At 41.7% G+C, this 21,038-nt stretch overlaps 1 protein-coding gene across 2 annotated transcripts; it reads right to left on the bottom strand.

Annotated features, from left to right (window-relative positions):
• Positions 1–2,363: 2,363 nt before the first annotated feature.
• On the bottom strand, positions 2,364–20,970 carry LOC140076475 (caspase-3-like). Of its 2 annotated transcripts, none has more exons than XM_072123004.1 (7): positions 20,806–20,970; positions 8,431–8,518; positions 7,351–7,481; positions 5,631–5,759; positions 4,918–5,093; positions 4,712–4,832; positions 2,364–3,706 (listed from the first exon to the last, which is right to left on the bottom strand). In XM_072123004.1, the coding sequence occupies exons 2-7, from the start codon at positions 8,502–8,504 to the stop codon at positions 3,480–3,482; spliced, it is 858 nt and encodes a 285-aa protein (XP_071979105.1). In that variant the 5' UTR covers positions 8,505–8,518; positions 20,806–20,970; the 3' UTR covers positions 2,364–3,479. The 2 variants fall into 2 exon arrangements, with proteins under 2 accessions (XP_071979105.1, XP_071979112.1); XM_072123011.1 differs by lacking the exon at positions 20,806–20,970 and adding an exon at positions 19,827–19,849.
• Positions 20,971–21,038: the final 68 nt, after the last annotated feature.

Here is a 21,038-nt window from a genome sequence, read left to right as displayed (position 1 = left end):
GTTTTATTACCTTCCCTTGGTCAGGTGGTGGCTGCTCCTCCAATTACCTCTCAGTGCACAGAGACAGGATGTAACACAGACATTGGTTGACATAATTACATCTCAAATTAACATCTGCCTTGCCAGGCAGGATTAACCACTGCAATTTCCCCTTGATCCTATAAGGACCATGTAGTGTAATGTGGTGTTACCTACAGGTGGGACGTATTCGCAAGCACTACCTCGCCATTGCATCGGCGAGGGTGTTGCAGATCTGATAGAAGAGACCAGCACACATGATGGATCTGATAGAAGAGACCAGCACACATGATGGATCTGATAGAAGAGACCAGCACACATGATGGATCTGATAGAAGAGACCAGCGCACATGATGGACTCGATCACAGATTTATTTTAAACATTTTAACAGAACCTCTCAACCGTAAGGTAACATATAATAGAAAAGTTGTGTTGCTTGGACTTATCCTGGAAACTAGGAATGGAAAAAGAAGTCAATACTGACATCTAGAGGCCAATGACCTGTACAGCACTCTCTGTAGTTAGACATACAGTAGGCTTCATTCTCCATGCATACTATGGTTAAAGGGGTTGTTTAAGATCTGTTATTCTTTTAAAGAGGACCTGTCAGCCCCAAAAAGGCCCCCAAAAGTGCTCCCCCCCCATAATCCTCTCTATTTCATAATCCTTTCTATCTATGCTAATTTTATTCTAATGTATTTAGGGAAAGAAAAACTGACCTCTTACCAAATAAGAGGTCGTATCCACGTAACTTCGTGCTTGCGGTCGGGTATATTCATGAGGGGGGCCGCACTCCTCTGTATCCACTGTATCATTTGCATCAGTGTTTTAAAGACATTGTAAACACATTAGTTTTGTATTGATTTGTATTGTTATCAATTATTACTAATGTTAAAGCTCAAAACACATTTGAAACATTGTTATTTTTAGGGGCGCAGTGACAGGTCCTCTTTAAGCCTTTTTAGACTGCCTTAAGTACAGACTTGACAAAATTTGGCAAGTTTGTACGATCAGAAAAATCATTTGCATCGGTGTCTTTAAGACATTGCAAACACATATTAGGTTTGTAAAAAGTTACATGTTTTGCATTGTTAATAATTATTACTAATGTTAAAGCTCAAAACACATTTGGGACATTGTTATTTTTTCTATGGCAACTGATCAATGAAAAATGCATTGCACTTGTATGCACTCACACTGCAAGGTCTTGAGTCGGACATATTAAAACACAAAATCGGCCTATTACAAAATACATTCTTCAAAAAACAAGACTCTGTACATACAGGACAGGAAAAAAAAATACAGTGTGTAGAAGACATTGATGAAAAAATTCCATGAGAAATGGCCTGGTCATTAAAGGACACCTGTCATCAGGTCTGTGTCACTTGTCCTGTCACCTCTACCTGTTGGAGCAGCTCTCAAGGATCCCATCCCAGCCTTTATATAGTTATTTCATACATTAATCATACAGTCATCTTTTCTTTATTATGTAAATGAGGCTGATCACATGGTCGGAGGCAGTGATGTCACCCCTGTTCCCCCTCCTCATGTCTGTGTGTAATGTATAGTAAAGCATTGCTGGTGTGTGTGCTGCATCTGCTGACATGCTGCATGCTCCTAATACACAGAGACAGACATCAGATACACAAGTACCTGACATGTACTGCTATAACATGGCTGCATCCTGGAGCTGTTGTATCTTTCACATACACATACACGCACACACACACACACACACACACAGGCTGCAGGAGGCGTGGCCACCAGCAAGCACATGGAGCAGCCATTACATGCAGGGCCGCATCTGCCACAGGCCCCCAGAACCTGTAGTCAGTCACACAGTGTCAGGGAGCTGCCTGTGGGGATGTTACTTGTTAGTAAAGTTTTCAGCATTTACTTAACAGGGAGCGGCAGGGGGAGGGCAGCATTTTAATATTCGCCTCAGGCAGCAAATATGCTAGAATCGGCTCTGATTACATGGAGCAGCTGTCAGTCAAGCACTGGGGGTGTGGCTGGACAGCTTGAATATGCTAATAACTCATTGGACATTTCACAGGTCATTTGCATACAGCTTTAGGACCTCATTGCTTAAGTTTACAGGCATGTAGAGGGACAATGAAGGGATAGAGACAATGCTCTCTAATGACAGTTTATGAAAATATAGTTAGATTAGGGGGTTATTTTGCATGACGGGTTCTCTTTAAGGTGGTAACAGGTGCAGACATGAGGGGTTAATAATGCTTTCATAATGAATTTGAAAAAACAAAGATGAGGACAAGTGGAGTAAATGCATCCTTTGATCCAGTTTCATAGCGGCAGATAAAAGACACCAGGACAGGACACGTCAAGTAGAGTATTTATTCACAAACAGATCACACAAGCGTCATCACAGTAAGAGAGTGAAATGTACATGTAACATGAAATTTTTTTTTTTTATTAATCCTGTATGGCTGGTAAATTTGCATCAAAGAACATACAGTCTATTTACATTTCAGTGCGTGAACTGTCCAAAGTTATAATCAAGTATAAGATTTAACCAAGAGTCTATTGCACAGTAATGATCATGTAGAAGTAAGTTGGCAACTTTGCCTATGCAGCCTGCAGATTGTCATCATAAAGCCCCTATGGAAAGGATGGGTAAACCATGGACAAACGCTGCCTTAACACCCATAGAAATCCTATTTTTGCACTTTTATACTATAACACACAAGTATTGGGCTATTTAGTTACCTTTGAGCATGCATTTATTCATTTTTAAGTGTCCTAAATCTGTGGAAAGAGCAGAAATCCCCTATGTGTTTATGGTAGAAATCCAGGACATGGATTTGTATTAAGAATCATTAAGGAAAGTTGATATCATTCATAAGTCAAGTATATACAGAGTAGATGCTGGAGTACTGAGCCCTTATACATGACAATAAGGAAATCACTATACATTCATAGAAATGATTGTGCAGGTTTCTGGTATATTTCTGCTCTATACACAATGAGCATAGCATGTGCTTGTGCTATGGTTATCCATCTATAACTGAAATGCATATATAGCCAGAAGCTGGATATAGGCTCCTTTACAGCCTAGTGATTCAAGTCTGTGTAATGCTACAAATAGCTTGTATTTCCTGATGATAGTAAAAATTGACATTTGCTGTAGAAAATCCATTTCACAATAAAAAATAAAAAAAAAAACAGTTCCATTTCATTTGTATAGAAGTGAATAAGCACCACAACGCATGCACGAGTAACAAAACGCATCATACATCACAACGTACAGAATCCTTTTCACTGGTTTTTCTATTCCCTTTTAAATAAAACATAAATCTTCTACACAGGAGCCATGGGGTCCTGCTGCATGATCCCCGCTAGTGTCCACCAGTTGGCGTGTAACACTCCTGCTCGTCTGTATGGAATGAAGGGAGGTTCTGGGGTTACAACATGCCGATCATAGCAGATGCCTCCTGCCTTATGGAAAGCGCAGTGACTTTGTGAGCATGGACACCACACAGGGGATCTGCTTCTTTGCATGAAATTCTATGTGATTGGAGCCAGATTCAAATTCCAGCGCCACCATATGATTTACACATGTGAGGATCTGCACAAGTTCAAGGCTTCTGCCGTGTAATTTTAGCATCTCACATAGTGACTGAATAAACCAGGAGCCATTCACTGTATTTCTCCATGAGTAATAGCCTAGGAAGGAATAAAAAAAACAACAAAAAACATTTAAAAGATGCACACATATTATTCAAAATATTCATTTTCAGAGGAGATGAGTCAAGTTTATTGGTTACAGGAGTGGTGTCACTTCGGCATCACTATCATCTGTTTTATAGCACCAAGAAACATGATTGTGTGTCACATTAAAAGATAAAACCTCTCATCTTTCAGATCTCATCGCGCTTATGGCTTTGTGAGCTACAGAAACAAAGATACATAGTTGGAGATAAAGATCCAGTTCCCACATATTTTTAACTATCTGTATGTCCAGTTCTGTAGCTCACAGAACCATAGGATGGGATCTAAAAGATGAGATTCTTATTTTTAGTATGATGCAAAAAGCATGTCTTTAGGTACTATAGAACACAAGATAGAGGCTTCTGAAGTGACCTACACCTGCAACCACTTAACATGATTCATTAGGTCAGAAGCTTCATATTTGACCGACTTTGAGGGAAAACTCGGCTCTAGTCCTGCCCACGTTTGCGGCTCGTAAAGCCCTTTTTTGCCGCTGACAGATGTATAGCAAACAACGGACAGCAGATCTGCTGTTTCCACCACCAGAACAGCACAAACTAGTGGGCATGTTGTCTAAATCTGCTGCTTGTATAGGACACAGACAGGAACATTTATAGCTCCTCAACCACAACCCTATTCCCTCCTCTATATCCGGGATCACCGCTGTACAGATTGGCTTTAATTCTGGGCATAATTATGTGCCCTCCAGTGAAAAGGAGATAATTATTGCATTTTATAAATTGTGCAGAGTACCACAAGCCTGATAAGCATGTTGGTTGACACTAGCATTTAGGAGCAGAAACTGTGCAGCAAAGTGACCACCCCTCTCTTAGTTTCTGGGGAAATATTCCAAAATCATGCAGCTTTTGGAAGTTTTATTCCTTTGACTTTTTGCATCTAAAAGGTATGTTTATACTGCCAAAGTAACTGCAAGGAAAATGTAACGTAAATGCTAGATACCTGGGACAGTAGAATAAGCATAGAGGAAGTCCGCTTCAACCGGGATTCTATATGTTTCTTCAGAGGATTCACCACCGCTGTCTGTTTCAACTCCTGGATCAAGGTCTGTGCCTCTGCAAGCCTGTTTTGGAAAGAAAATATGAGCAATTGTGCAAAATCCCAATTGTGGGGTATCAAATGCCCCTTTGTTTAGCGAGGATAGTTACCTGGATAAAGAATAATTTTGGTTTTCCCACTAAGGTCTTGCAGCGGTCGCCACGGAAAAGACTTGTCAGGTTCTTAATAGGCAAACAGTCATCCACTCCATACAGCTTCCCATCCTCTCCATGGCTCAGGAGTGCACACACAAATGAACTTCTATTGCTGTGGTCATCCTCAGATACTGCGGGTTAAATATTTAAATTATCCAAACGCATTCAAAATTTAAGACAAAATATAATGGCCACAAAATAGGGCAAATTTATGTAAAAGATCATAATTTGGTGCAAACATATTTCCTACTTTTCTCCACATTTATCAAGGGTTTTAGACATTTTTTTTGATACTTTTATAACAAAGGAAGCAAGTGTCCCGGGGCCCCCACCACTTTACTTTTAAGGGGGCCTTCACCAGCAATGTCCGGCAGTTGGCTCACAGCTGTAAGCTGACTGTCTCTGGGAGTAATGTACAGAAACAGAGCCGCTGCATGTGAGCTTGCCTGCTCAATGGCATTCTGTATGCAGTTTTAAGGATTTGATTAAATTTGGACTATCACCAAAGTGCAGGCACCCTCCTCATCTGATACAACGCTGAAGGATATGCTTGTCTACATTTCCCTTCCCTGGAAATAAATACTAGATCACTATTAACAAAATACTTACTAACTGGATAAAAACTGTACAAAAAACTAAACAAAATCTAAATAGTGTCCACGACTTGCCTTTCTTAAGACGTCCATAGATATCAGCACATTTTTGATCATTGTATACATCGACCTTGTATCCTAAAGATTTGAAGGTGTTATAGAGTCGGCTGGCATCCAGATCAGTGCCGTTCCTCATTCCCATTCCTAAAAAACAAAAAAGAATAATTGAAACAAGCAAGGTTAAAGGGGTTGTATGAGGTGGAACTGTCAGAATGGGAGCAGTGTGAGAACTCATGACATGACGGAATATTACCCGCCATTCTCACTACAAATGAAATACACCTTAGTGGCCATCAATGTATAATTACAGCTCAGTGCTGCAGGGGCACCTTGTATAAAAATGTAACTAAGATGCAAGGAATCCCGCCCCACAACTAAGGTGCAAAGTCCACTCTTAGCAGCCAGCTCCTTGTTCAGTACAATGTATACTTCATTTATAGAAAGAATATTAAACGAGACCCTGTCAATTAAACTAACAGTAACTAAACATATCTACAAAAAACTCTATGTATACAGCAGTACAACTAACCCAATATTGTTATACCCATCTATGCAGTCATTTTCTTATAGCTCAGTCACGCCTGCAACTTCCAAGGGCCTGCTTTCTCTTCTGCCCATCTCTTCAGTACAGTGTATGAAACTAGTTTGGCTGAGTGGGAGGCTATTGGCTAGGGTGCGGAGGTAGTTCCCCACCTTTCCGAGACTTTGCCAATTAAGACCACATGAAGGCATGTGGAGACTTATAGCCATTGATGCTCCACTAGGGAATTTTTGGAATACGCAAATGTTTTGCAGGATGGGAAAAGGAAAACATTGCTTCATTTGGCTACCTTGAAAGGCAGTCCCCTTGAAAGGTAGCAAACAGAGGCATCGTTTTCCTTTTCCTATCCTGAAAAATCTATTTGCATATTTCCCAGAATCCCCCAGTGGAGATGGCTATAAGTCACCACATGTCTGCAAGGTGGCCTTAATTGGCAAAGTCTCCACAAGGATAACTCTTAAGCTGCATTCTCACAAAAGTATGATTTCAGTCCAGTATTTCCATGCTGTATGAATCCGTATATAAGTGACGATTTTCATCCGTATGTGGACGTATGTCACCGTATCCGTACCATATCTGTAAAATATATGGTGTGCTGACAAATGATGGATGGATGGCTGACTATTGGCTGTGTGACCGAATGCACCACCCACTGGTCCTGGATACTGCAGGTATATACAGCAGCATACTTTTCCATAGACTTCTATGGGGCAAACGGAACAGAAATACATGAGAAAATAGGACATGCTCTATATTTTATACAGCTTACATGTGGTATGGTGGGCAAAACAGCATTTAAATGTATGGCCATTTTGCCCATTGAAATGAATGGGTCCGTATGCTACCCATATATTCGACCATTATCATACATTCGTGTGAATATGGACTTACTTCATGACCCCATCAAACAGGAAAGGAGAAAGAGTAAACTGTCTTCAATCTGGTAAACAGAATTGCCACAGCAACCTAGAAGTAACATTGTAACTAAGGGGCTCATTTCAGCCCGTTTCTTTATATACTAAGCAGAATCTCTTAATGAAGCATTTTAAAACAATGTTTGCAACAACCCCCCCCCCCCTCCAATACAATAGCAAAAAAAATCTGAAATTATGGTTTCCTGTAAAGGGCACATATTCTATTTTTTTATTATATTCTATTCTTTTTAAACACTTCCAAAGCATTTATCCAGCTTACTTGTAGATGGGTGAAAGTTTTTGTTGTTAAAAATAATACACAATCCCATTTCTGGATAGTCCATCTTATAGGAAAAGTGATGAGCAAATTTTGATGGCTGGTCTTTTATCATACCACCTTTCACATTTACACTGAGAAAGAGAAACAGAAAAAAGGAGAAAACAAGAGAAAAAAAGTTTACATAAGATTATACAATTTATGTCACATAGACGCAAATAATACCAAAGTCATCCATTGGGCCAATATACACAGTAGTTCAGACTATTTAAAGAGGACCTGTCACCCAATTTATCGGCACTAGGAGCTGCTTACTAAAGCTCTGAACAAACGCTGGATACAATGTAATTGTCAGACAGCTCGCAAAGCTGTCTGACGTATTCGTGAGGGGGTGGGGTTGGGACGGTGACTGCCGTCTAGCGCGCGGCAGTCACTGCCGGCCTATGCAGCGAGCGGGGCGGTCCGGGGAAGAGGCAGCGCCTCGGACCGCCCCCTCATGAATACATCGGACAGCTTTGCAAGCAGTCCGATGATTACATTGTACCCTGCCGCAGTGTTAGATAGCGTTACTGGAGGTTTCCGGTAACGCTATGACTAACACTGCGGCGTTTGATCAAGCACCAGGTGCTGCTTACTTTGGTAAGTAGCTCCTAGTGCCGAAAATTTAGGTGACAGGTCCTCTTTAAGTGCTACCCAAATATTGGCAAGCTCCATTTATAACCACATTGGTGATAAGTCATGCGACTGATGCGTCTACATATCAGCTGCAGTGGTTCCTTGCTACAACCTGTACATCCCATTAAATTTTTTTGCTTATGATTCCATGTTTATGACAGCCACAAAAGATCTTTTACCTAGAAATTGCATCTGTTACTGTTGACATCGAATACATAATGTATGTAATACCACTGGGACCAGGGCTTCAGATGTGTCCCAATCACCGTGGGAAAAACAACTAACAGCAGCAGCAGCTTTGTTATAGGACTGCAACTCAGGAATCACCAAGCAAAGTCACTGCGGCTTCTTCTGCTATATACCCTGGGCTCATCGAGTGCTGTGCATACAGAGAAGGACAACACTTACTGGTGGCTGGATACAAATGGCCCGGCATCAGTGTTATCCTGCGCTGTGTGGGTGCCATTCTGGGGGTCTGCCATTATGCCTTTTCTTCCTAGGAGCCAAAGAAAAAGAAAAAAAGTTAGATTAATGCTTATAGGACAACTCAATAAGAGATTCTCTGTAACACAGAACAAAATAAACATGTAACAGTGAATTATTGATGTCAGATCCCATAACAATCAATGATGACCTCATCTTCATGAGGTAATGTGCCGCAATGATCCTCGTGTATCCCAGGGGATGGTGAGCTCATTGTATTATATATAAGCTCTGCTCATTCAGGTCAGTGCACCTCCCTCAGCAGCTAAGCCAATGCTGAATTTCTATTGTGCGTAAATATATATACGGCATATTAGAACCGTAGCTATTGACGGGTTCTGGATTTTAAAATAACCTAGTAGAAGCTGAAAATTAGAAGAATAAACTCTCTAATCCTCCATAAGACAAGTCACAACTACAGCTGAAACCAGAAGTTTACATGCACTATCTGACATGAAATCAGAATAAACACTTCCCATTTTAGGTCAATTAGGATTACCAAAATTGTTAACGCCAGAAGAATGAGAGAGAGATTATTTAAGGTATGTTTCTAAAAAAATTTAAGATGCATAGCACTAGTATTTGGTACCATTGTTCTTAAAGGAAAGCTACCACTCGTGTAGCCATGATTTAAACTAAATACACTTACAGGTCGGGCTTTTCCCTCTTTCTTCAGGTACGTATCTTTATAAGACCCGAGTCAACCGTATAACGGAAAAGAAAAAAAAAAACGACTTTAAAATATGCTAATTAGGGCCGGGTGCTCTTGTGGACGTCACACAGTCAGCCCAGTGCTCCTTCAGCTCCTATTTATGCACATCTACTGCTTGCTATCTTATCGACCCATCTCTGTCCAGTAACATCATCTGGCTCCTGGCAAGGCTCGTGAGTGCAAGCCGGCTGCTCAACACTAGGACCGAGATCCAGATGACGACCCCGGCTCTCAGACAGGGGAATAGAAGTGGGTCAATATGATCACACGCAGTAGATGTGTATAATTAGGAGCGCTGGGCCATCTGTGTGATGTCCACAGGAGCTCCCTGCCCTTATTAGCATATTTTAAAAGGTGGGGTTTTGTTTGTGTTATACAGGGGTTTCAGACCTAATGAAGATAAGTTCTGGAAGGAATAGGAAAGACTGACCTGTAAGTCTATTTGGTTTAAATCACGGCTACTCACGTGGTAGTCATGATTTGCTTTAAAAGAGAACTTGCCACTTAAATTACCTACCCAAAGTAAATACATAATAATAATTCTTTATTTATATAGCGCACACAGATTACGCAGCGCTGCACAGAGCCTTCCAAATCGGTCCCTGTCCCCATGGGGCTCACAATCTAATCAACCTACCAGTATGTTTTTGAGTATGGGAGGAAACCGGAGAACCCGGAGGAAACACATGGAAACACAGAGAGAACATACAAACTCTTTGCAGATGTTGACCAGGACTCCAGCACTGAAAGGCAGAAGTGCTAGCCACTCACCCACTTCATTAAAAACTATGATTAAAAAGCATTTCCCTCATACCTAAATGGTTCCTTTCCATGGCTACAATGTTACAAAAATCAGTTTGTAAACTTGTATGTAACTCACCTGATGTGAGTTCAGTGACACCAAGTAAGTCCAATGAGGCCCTGCATATTGAGTGGTTACTAGCACTGCACCGCCTCCTTATTCCTGATTGACAGGTCTCAGTGCCATGATATTCTGCTGTATGGAACATTGAGATGAGCTCTGATACATAATTGCGCACTTCACATCATGTGGGGGTGATGTCATCTAAGCTCCTGTGACATCTTCAACGTCTACCCCATATATGTATCTGATCACAAGAAATCACAGCTGCCTGCATGGACTTCTACTCCTTCCCATCCTCCATGGAGGTATGCTGCGATTTTATGTGATCAGATACATACATGGAGTAGATGTTGCAGATGTAACAGAACCTTAGATGACATCACCCTGGTCACGTGACATGAAGTGCTTAATGCTTAGAAGAACAGTGGGACATGGGGAGTAGATTGGAGGGGCCGGCCAAGTCCTCTGATACCAGGGAATATAACAAAGTTGATGTAAGGGGATGTGAGGAAAACTATTTATAGCTAAAATAAGGGGGTCAGTTAGTTGATAGGGCTCTATGGGAACCCTTCACTAGCTGTATTTGAGAAAATGTGGTGACAGGTTCCCTTTAAACTGTATGACTTGGGTTAAACATTTTGTATCTCCTCCCACAAGCTTCTCACAATAGTTGGCAAGAATTTGAGCCCGTTTCTCCTGACATAACTGATGTAGCTTAGCCGCCTTGCTCACACCTGCCTTTCAGCTTTGCCCATGATCTTTCAATATAATGCAGATCAGGGCTTTGTGATCAGATGGGGGTCATTGTCCATTTAGAAGACCCATTTGCTTCCAAGCTTTAACCTCCTGACTGATGTCAGGAGATGTTACTTCGGTATTGACAAATAATGTTCTTTCCTCATGATGCATCTATTTTGTGAAGTGCACTGGTCCCTCCTGCTGCAAAACAACCCCATAACATGATGCTGCCAACCCCACTTTTCACAGTCGGGATTTTGTTCTCAGGCTTGCAAGGTTTCTCCCTATTCCTCCAAACATGACAATGGACATTGTGGTCAAACAGTTCAATTTTAGTTCTCTCTTACCAGCTGTAGCCAGCATCATTACAATTATTATTTATTTACAGTGAACCATTAATTCCATAGTGCTGAACAATCAGTAAGGGGTTCACATACATTACTTAAAGACAAGAGCAAATGCAAATACAAAAACTACATAGATCTTGAACAAATAGGAGGCCTTTTGCTTTTGTTCTTTGGTTGATATGCACAGGTCAGTCCTAAGTTCATCTCTAGGACACAGAGCACCATCTCTGAAAAAATATTACCCGAGGATGAACCAGACTTGTGCAAGTCCACAATTCTCTTACTGATATCTTGGCTACTTTCTTTAGACTTTCCTATGATGCTACACACATAAGCAGCAGTGTATTTCAGGCGTGCCTTCAAAAGCTTAATCAGAAGCTTCCAAAGACATGATATCATCATGTGGACTGTCCCAAATTGTTTAAAATCTTAGTGCAATTAGTCTATGTAAAGTTTTGACTTTGCAGAAAATAATAAAAATATCTTGAAAAAAAATGTCTCTCTTATCATTTTGGCATTTGGTAAAAAAAAAAAATTGCTAATCCTAATTGACCTAAAATTTGAAAGGTTTAAAGTTTGGGCCCTATCCACGGCATAAGGTCTAAATTGCTGATCAGTGGGGTCTCAGTGCAGAGACCCCCACTGATCACAAAAAATGAGGGATCTGTACCTCCGTCAGGCCGGTCGTCGCACGGTCAGATTAATGGAGCAGAAAGCCGTGCATGACTGTTCTGCTCCATTAATCTCTATGGAGCCTACAGAAATTGCCGAGCGTCGCACTTACCGATCTCCATCTGCATAACAGTCATGCGCGTCCGTCTGCTCCATTAGTGTGAGGAGCGGCAAGGGATCTGGTGAAGGTACGTGGGACCCCATCAGACCCCTCATTTTCTTGATCTGTGGGGGTCTCAGCACTAAGACCCCCACTGATCAGCAACTTGGGCCCTATCCCGTGGATAGGGCCTAACTTTTGTTTGTGGAAAAATCCCCTTTAATCTGATTTCATGTCAGACTAGTAGAACAACTTGCATGTGTGTCTCATTTTAGCTTCTAGTTTCAGTTGTATTTACAAAAGGCTGATCTGGCCTGCACCGATTGGCTGTCACGGTCAAATGTCATCACTAGAGTTATGAAAACATCTTTCCAAACACTTTTCTATTTCTCACTACTGATCTATGGATTTATATCTGATTGGGGGTCAGAAGTCTCGAAGAAACTAAAAATTTTGTAAACGGTTTATAACCTAAGCAAACACAATCACAATGAATAATAATGCTTCATCGGCTAGCGCTCTTTGGTAGAATGTGACATATCTATGGATCATAATAGTTTATTGCATTTAAAATGGTCTCACAGCAGATTTATTTCCTTTACTGTGTAACTAGAAAGACCAAATATGCAGATTTTATGCCTCTTTGTAAACCCAGTAGAAGGAAGGTATAAACTGTAACCAGCACTTAGAGCTAGAGCACCCATAAGAGCCATCACCAGGACGGCTCCACAGCTGTCCACATACTTTGGCTGCTTTGCAGTTTGTGTCTCATACAGCAGCTGCAGTTTTTCCTTCAGTGACTGAACTCATATCCTTATGTGCATTAAGACAAAGACATAAGACATAGAAATCATGCAAAATGGAGTGGTTTTGTAGCAAAGTAATATTTTCAGAAAAAGGAAGGTCCATTCTTTCTGCTCTGGGAGTAATGTTGCACTACTGGAATTATCATTTTGACATCATTTATATTGAACAATAATTAGGTGTATAAAATACAGGCAGTCCCTGGGTTACGTACCAGATACATTTTCAAGTACAAAGCTAAAGAACCTACCATTTGATTTCATGCATTATGAACCAAGCATACCTTGTTTAATCCCTTAACTGAGTGGTTTTGCTGACAAACAAAAAAAAAAAATTATAAAATGGGATGTAATGACGCCTTGTCTCCTGCTGTAGCTGCAGCATTGCGTTATATCTTGTGTAAAATGGAAGTTGACAATAACTTAGTGGTGGAACAAGGTGAGGGCAATATCGTAGCTTGAAGCCAATCCTCAGCTCACTGCCTTCAAGCGATATGCGGATAATGATGTTACCAAAGCTTGGAGCTCATACCTTCAGCTCTTGGTAGAGTTTTTATTTTTTTTACAGAGGAAAAGGACAATATAGAAATATAAGGGTTGTAAATAAGTAGGTGGCAAAATGGGAGCATAGAGAAGAATGGACGCCTACAGAGAGAAATGGGAAAGTAACACAGAGATTTTATGCTTACTACAGGCTGGATGTGATATTGTGCCTAGTCAGCAGCTCTGCCTGAATGAGCAATGACTGAGTGTATAAACAACTATCCACACCCTAAAGTAGATGTCCCAAAGCTCTCCTCTGCCCGACTTCATTATAAAAGCAAAGTAATAGTGTGTAGTGCATACAAACATACATGACATGTACACATGAAGAATGACTGCCGCCTTACAAAGGACTTGATGCTAGGACACTGGAAAAACAAGTCCAACACACACCACCACATTCATCTATTCATAGCTTTATGTGTATGAACAATCACCCTCACATTCATACAACAGAAGTAAAACATTGTCCAGCTGCATATGTCAGATCCCTTGTGCTGATAAATGCAGCTCTTCCTTCTTTGTCTCCATATAAAGTTATGAGGACATTTGTAGCATTACACAGGGGATACAGCATGGCCAGAGAGAACATTCAACACATACTATATGTTTTCTGAGCAGGGAGATCCACAGTATATGACACGGGCTAACTGCTGGAAATTATTTGTAGCTCCACGTAGTAAACCCGCAGGGACAGGCACACCCCATGGCAACAACCCTGTCCTGAAGGCATGTTAATGAGCAACATGTTACACGCTAGAGCTCACAGGCTACATTCACATTCAACGGCATCAAAACCACAACATAAACCGTCCGTTTTTATAGGTAACCCTGTGTTATTCCTTAAAGGGGTTTTCCCACAAAGAAAAGTTAGACCCTATCCACAGGATGAGACCTAACTTGCTGAAACCTCCCCCCCAGATCACGAAAACTAGGGGTCCCACGTACCTCTGTCGGACCCCTCGTCGCTCCGTCAGACTAATGGAGCAGACGGCAGCGTATGACTGTTCTGCTCCAATAATCTCTATGGGTGTGACAGACATTGCCGAACGCTGCGCTTCCCGATCTCCGTCAGCTCCATAGAGATTAATGGAGCAAAACAGTCATACGCGGACCTCTTGTTTTTGCGATCTGTGGGGGTCTCAGCACTGGGATCCCATGGATAGGGCCTAACTTTTCAACTTGGGAAAACCCCTTTAAAGGGCTTGTTCCGAGTAAAAGAATTATGGCTTCTTGGTCTCGAAAACATTGCCATGTCTGTACACAGTTGTAATAAAGCTTTTTGTTTCACTGCACAGGAGAATCAAAGAAACACATTTTCCATATGGCAGTAATGCAGAAAAACGCTTATTCTATTTGAGGACACAGCCAGTTTGCACATTAAGGCTCAGACGTTGTTTTTTTTTTTTTTAATGTGACTAGTGTCTCTTCATGTTGTACAGAACCAAATTAACCCCTACACTCCTTCACAGATCATATAAGCCTCTCCAACTGTATACACAGGAATACCAAAAAGAACCAGAGCGGCAAAAAACACTAATTTGTTTAAAATAATGCTCTTTATTAAAAGTAAATACACAAATTTGACATATATATCCCTCAAGTGGGAAGGTATAAATGCAGTATAGGGGGGACACAAGTAGCCCATATGGCGATATTCTGTTGACGCGCCCATGCGCGTGCGTGCATGGAGAGGTGCACAGCTACAGGACGCGTCCCAATGGTGACGTCTCTCCGATCATGTGATCTGGGGTGGCGTTTCCTGGTGACGCGTTTCCGGTGTGCGACCTCAGGGCACGCGTGCGTCACGTGGTGGGCGCGTCTACATGCAGAGACGCAGAGGGTAACTATAAAATGTCAGACACAGCACTATGCCATCACCTCCTGACGAAGCATTAGTGCGAAACGCGCGTCGGGGTGTACCCTTTGGCTTTCCCTTGATCTGCCCAGTGTCAGTTTACCATGTATGCGGGTAAGTGTGCAATAGCAATATGAATTTTGAATACTGGATGGTACCTCCAGTTTTGTGTATGGTTTACCTTTACTGCACTACACTTTATCCCCTTCTTATTTTGGTCTAATATTTGACTGCATTGCTAATACTGTTAACAATACTATTAGGACCCTGGGCTAACAGGGGTAGCCATTGGTCTCCTGTGCTGCCCTATTTTTCATCAGGGGCTACTTGTGTCCCCCATATACTGCATTTATACCTTCCCACTTGAGGCATATATATGTCAAATTTGTCTATTTACTTTCAATAATGAGCATTATTTTAAACAAATTAGTGTTTTTTGGCATTCTCTTCATGTTGTAACAACTTTTTAATACTAACTTATCAGACTGATTTTGAGATTGTTTTCTCGTGACACACATTTAGGAAAAAATGTGATAAAAATTATACTTTAACTTTCAAATGTGTATATGTATATATACAGGCGGTCCCCTACTTAAGAAAACTCGACTTACATACGGCCCCCAGGTTACAAACGGACCTCTGGATATAGGTAATTTACTGTACTTTAGTCCTAGGCTACAATGATCAGCTGTAACAGTTATCAAAGGCGTCTGTAATGAAGCTTTAGTGTTAATCCTGATTCTTTTTAACATTTTTTAAATTTAATTGTCACAGAGACCAAAAAAGTTCTGTCTGGGATTACAATGATAAAATATACAGTTCTGACTTACATACAAATTCAACTTAAGAACAAACCTACAGACCCTATCTTGTATGTAACCCGGGGACTGCCTGCCTGCATGTATGTATGTATGTATGTATGTATGTATGTATGTATGTATATATGTATGTATATATGTATGTATATATGTATATATATATATATATATATATATATATATATATATATATATATATATATATATATATATATATATATATATATATATATATATATTTTTTTTTTTTTTTTTTTTTTTTTTAGACAAAACAGTCAGACCACAAGTTATTTTGTAGCCATTTGGCGTCATTCTATATTACGAATTTTAGAAGGTTTATAGTTTTAGTAGCAAGTTCTATAAATTGAGTGGACCACTACGTCCTCCTCCTTACAAGTCTGGTCGGGGGGGGGGGGGGGGGTCGGATGGCAAAACGGACAATGGGGGGGGGGGGCATAATGCAAGGAAAAACGGACAGTGGGAGAGTGGGTGTAATAGAGAATGTATGTAATAATAACTACAGGACAGATTGTATAGATATTTGGGCCTATACACACTTCTCTTAGTCTTTTTGTTGGTATACAGGACGGATCTGTCATTACTTACATATGTCGTGCCTTATAGAGCAGTCGTGACTGAGATGACCATCACTGGCCAGTCTGTATTGACTGGCCAGTTTCAGCCATCAACATTGCAGGACCAATCAAATTGGTCCTGTGATTTTGGAGGATGGGTGTCACCTTGCGATCCCCACCCATCCCATACACTCGTCACAGGGTGACGTCACAGAAACTGGAAGTGCTCGTCTCCGATATATCGGATGCAGAGCGCGAATCGGTTGAGGTCACCTTAATCATTTCATTTTGGCAACTTGAGGCTACCTGCACAGAAACACGCGCTGTTCTTAGACCGCAAACAATGTTTTCCTGTTCATCAGCGAGTTGTATTCCCGAGTCGTATGTTTGTTTGCGTATCATCCATTTTTGTGAATCCGCAAAATAAAATGAAGGTTGGCAACTAATGTCACTAGCTTCTCCTGACCTCCTGAAGGGCTTGCGTTATCTAGCAAATGTTCCAAAATATGGACAGCACGCACATTTTTCATACAAATACACACATATATTTTAATCTATATATACTGGAAAATAGTAAAAACCAATGGCAAAATCTCTTGTTGGGCTTTCCTATGTGGATTTTGACTGATGCTTAGAGTAGAATGTGGGAACATCAATGGGAGGCCGTTTCAGGGTATCTGCACATATAGCATATTATGTGTGGCTTTTCTCCCTGTAAAATCCTTAGTAGCAGGGTAGTATATCAGGTGCAGTTTTTCATTTTATGGATAAAATATATTAAACATCTTTTATCACTAAGTGTAGGTCAAGATACCGATAAGACTTGATTGATAGAGCCCATGGGCTGACCCCAAGACTGTGGTCACACAGGGTCTGCCACGGCCTGATCGCATATGCAATTTTACGGAAACACATGCAATCGGTAACCAGCATCCAGTGTCTTGTATTGTTTAAATGATAGCATGCGTTTCCATATTAACGCAAATGCAATTGGGCCGCGGTATACCCCCATGTGCTTTGATTCCGTGTTCAAACAGATTCCAGGCGTGTAATCGGACCCTTATACAGCAGATAGATGGCTGTGGAGACTGATTGCAACATGTAAGGTGTTATGGTTGAGCTGGACTGTGGCATCAATAAAGCAACAGCGCACAGGCACCGTCATGAGGTCAAAGGTGGCCGCTGGTTGGCTGCCATGAAAGCTGGGAGCCTTTAGCAGGCCTGTCACTATTATAGCCTATACACAATATAACCCAATACAGATTTATTGCAATACAGGCAGTCCCCAAATTAAGAACGCCCAACTTACAGACAGACCTCTGGAAGGTGGTACAATGATACCGTACTTTAAACCCAGGCTGTAAGTGTGAATAAATGTGCCTGCAATGAATCTTCGTTTTTAATCCTCCTTCTTGTGACAGCCAAAAATTTAGAAATTCCTATTGTCACAGGGCCCCAAAAAGTTTAGTCAGGAATTACACAACAAAATATAAGCTACGACTTATATCCAAATTCTACTTACAGAGGACCCGTCAAGGTGATTTGGGACACTAAACCACCCACAGCTCCTTATGGACCAGTAGTTTAGCATGCCAAATCACCCATTAGCAAGTTCCTATGTGTGTGCTATTAGAGGACATCTAGCACCAGGATGAATGACTGTATGCAAATGAGCCTGAGGGGCTCCAGGTTCCATTAACAACTATGGAGCCAGGAGCCCCACAGGCTTATTTGCATACAATCCTTCATCCTGGTGGTAGATGCCCTTGAAGATGAAAAACCTTTATACTTGCCTTGATCAGAACTCACACCCACATCTGCACTGTCTCGCGGTGAACCTGGCGTACCAAACCAAGGCTTCACTGCGCATGCGCTGTTGATACTGGGCACAGACAAACTTGCTAAAGGATGATTTGGGACACTAAACCAAAATCCTCCTCCTTTAGGCTTGTTGTTAAAGAAGACCTATCTTGTACGTAACCAGAGACTGCTTGTATATTGTATAAAGAAGATCCTCTCAACGGCATAAAAAAAAAAAAAAAAAAAAGTACTTTAAAAAAAATTCCATAATAATAAACATCATAAACAAGATATACCCGCATTTCCAAAATGCTGATTCAACAAAATGTAAAAAATAATTTTTACACGTGGTGAACGCTGCAACGGAAATAAAACATCCAATTCAGATTATTTCCACCATTTTGCCATCCATAAAAATGTTAATACAGAGGGTCCCCTACTTACACCCGACTTAGGCTGGTGCCACATGTAGCGCTTTGTCTGCGCTAGCAAACGCAAACAAAGTCGCGCCCATAGAAACGCCGATGCGATCGGACCGAGGCCCGTCCCGGAGGGCGCGACTTTGTCTGCATTTGCAAGCGCGTGTGGCACCAGCCTTACAGACAACCCATAGTTACAGACAGACCCCTATAGCACAAATTTGGACCAAGCACAATTAAACCTGTAAAATCAAATCTCATTACAAAATGTCAATATAACAGAATTCATCATGTTTTTTCCGGCTTTCCAATACATTACACGGAATATTAAATGGTGGCCCTGAAAAGCCCTCATATACCACTGTTAATGGAAAAACAAAACAGCTATGGTTTTTGGAAGGAGAAGAGTGAAAACCAGAAATTCAAACACTAAAAATGTCTGTAACGTTTTTTTTTTTAAATAATCATTTAAAAAACTTGTGCCGAGAGCCATATTAAGACTGCATGCGGTTTTGTTGGCTGAACAATTACTCAGCTTACAGCTATTACTTCCGCCATCTCAGCAGAGTGTACACGTGTTTACAGAGAAATTCAACATGCCCCATCCCTTTACTATCCACCGACGGAAAGTTGGTCAAATAAAGACACATGGGAGGGGTACATACTGTACACTGTAATCCCCCCCCCCCCCTCATTCTGCCACACTGTTTTCACTTGCGGTCAATCCCCGCAGCCTGAGGGCTGTCAGTGCAGTCCCTCAATGACAAACAAGTACTGTAAATCTATCCAGAAGAAGTTACTTTTCTTAGAGTCCTCGTCATTCTGAGAAGTCTGATGCCCCGACACCTTCTGGTGGGAAATCTGGAGCTGCACCAGGTGCACATTGGGACAATACCCTGAAGTGCCAGACAGAACAGCTACCAGGCTGACTCAACTTGTCAGGATGAATCATATACAAAGTCAGGAAACATGAAGCCAGGACAGACACAAAGAGAGGCAAGAGGACCACCGAGACACAGTCACATGAGAACAGCACCCTGCCACCGCATGTAACCCCACCACCACAATTACCTCAATCAACCCCGGAGGGGCTCCTACAATAACAAACAGCTGACAGCCAAGCTTACAGCCACCACATAGAGCAGGCTGGGCAGCGCTGGGTGACACGCAGGCAACAACTACTGGAGACTATGAACTTAACCCTCAAGTGACTGCCCAAATAACACTAAATGAGCACCACATTCACTTGCAGCTTGCTAGATAACATGAACTGCCTGCTACATGTGGGCTGGACATACTACAAGACTGCAGAACTACAAGACCCATAATGTACAAGGGTTGGGAGCACAAGGTGATATCACAAGAATAGAGAACTACAAGAGCAATGATAAACAAGGGCTGGTGAAGAACCATGATGCACAAGAGCAGGGATTACATGGTGATACTAATGGATCGGAGAACTACAAGACCTATGATGCACAAGGGCTAAGGATATTGGCAGAATGGTGAACTACAAGGCCCATAATGCACAAGGCAGGTTATTACAAGATGCAACAAGAAGTCCAATGGTAAACAAGGGCCAGTGAATGCAGAAGGCTAGGGAACAGGTGATAATGTATGAGAGGCTAGGAGTACAAGATAATACTACAAGACTTGAGTCTAATGATACACAAGGACTGGTGGAGTACTACAAGACCCATGACGCACAAGGCAGGGACTACAAGTTCAATGATGCACAAAGGTTGGGAATATTGACAAACTGGAGAGCTACAAGTTCAATGATGCACAAGGCTGGGGGCATAGGTGATACTAATGTATAAGGGCTAGGAGTAGGAGATACTACTACAAGACTTGAGTAGTTATACACAAGGACTGGCAGAGAACTACAAGCCCCATGATGGACAAGTGTAGGAAATAGAAGCTGAAAGTAACAGATTAGAGAACTACACGTCTCAGGAATATACGCAGCTACCAATAGACTCCTAATATCTGAAGAACTACAACCCCCAGGATACCCCAGCCCTTGCCCGCTGGTGGTAGTAGTTCTTACCTCTGTCACCTGCACCCTCCTCCTCACTTGCTTTTCTCTTTTTGTCTCTGTCGGGGCAGTGCACAGCCGTGTGGTGACTCGTGCGGGCGGGGCTTAGCCCCCAGGACGCTTCCTATTGGCGGGGAGTTCGCATAACAACAACTCTCCCGGCCACGGGCTGCGGCTCAGTACTACGTGGTGTAACGTGCGGCGCATGGCGCAGTCGTGTAACGCCAAGCAACTGCTGACGTAGT

This window comes from Engystomops pustulosus, chromosome 1 (assembly GCF_040894005.1).
Source record: "Engystomops pustulosus chromosome 1, aEngPut4.maternal, whole genome shotgun sequence".
Lineage (NCBI taxonomy): Eukaryota > Metazoa > Chordata > Amphibia > Anura > Leptodactylidae > Engystomops > Engystomops pustulosus.
This window is presented reverse-complemented; position numbering and strand designations above follow the sequence as displayed.

Bases quoted from the DNA above. Each gene is read 5' to 3' on its own strand.
- LOC140076475 (XM_072123004.1), bottom strand. From the start codon at position 8,504: ATGGCAGACCCCCAGAATGGCACCCACACAGCGCAGGATAACACTGAT. The intron at 5,760-7,350 runs GTAAGCTGGATA...TTTGTTTTTTAG, and splicing joins AAACTTTCACCCATCTACAA to GAATGGGAATGAGGAACGGC. The intron at 3,707-4,711 runs GTATCTAGCATT...ATTCCTTCCTAG, and splicing joins TGCTTATTCTACTGTCCCAG to GCTATTACTCATGGAGAAAT.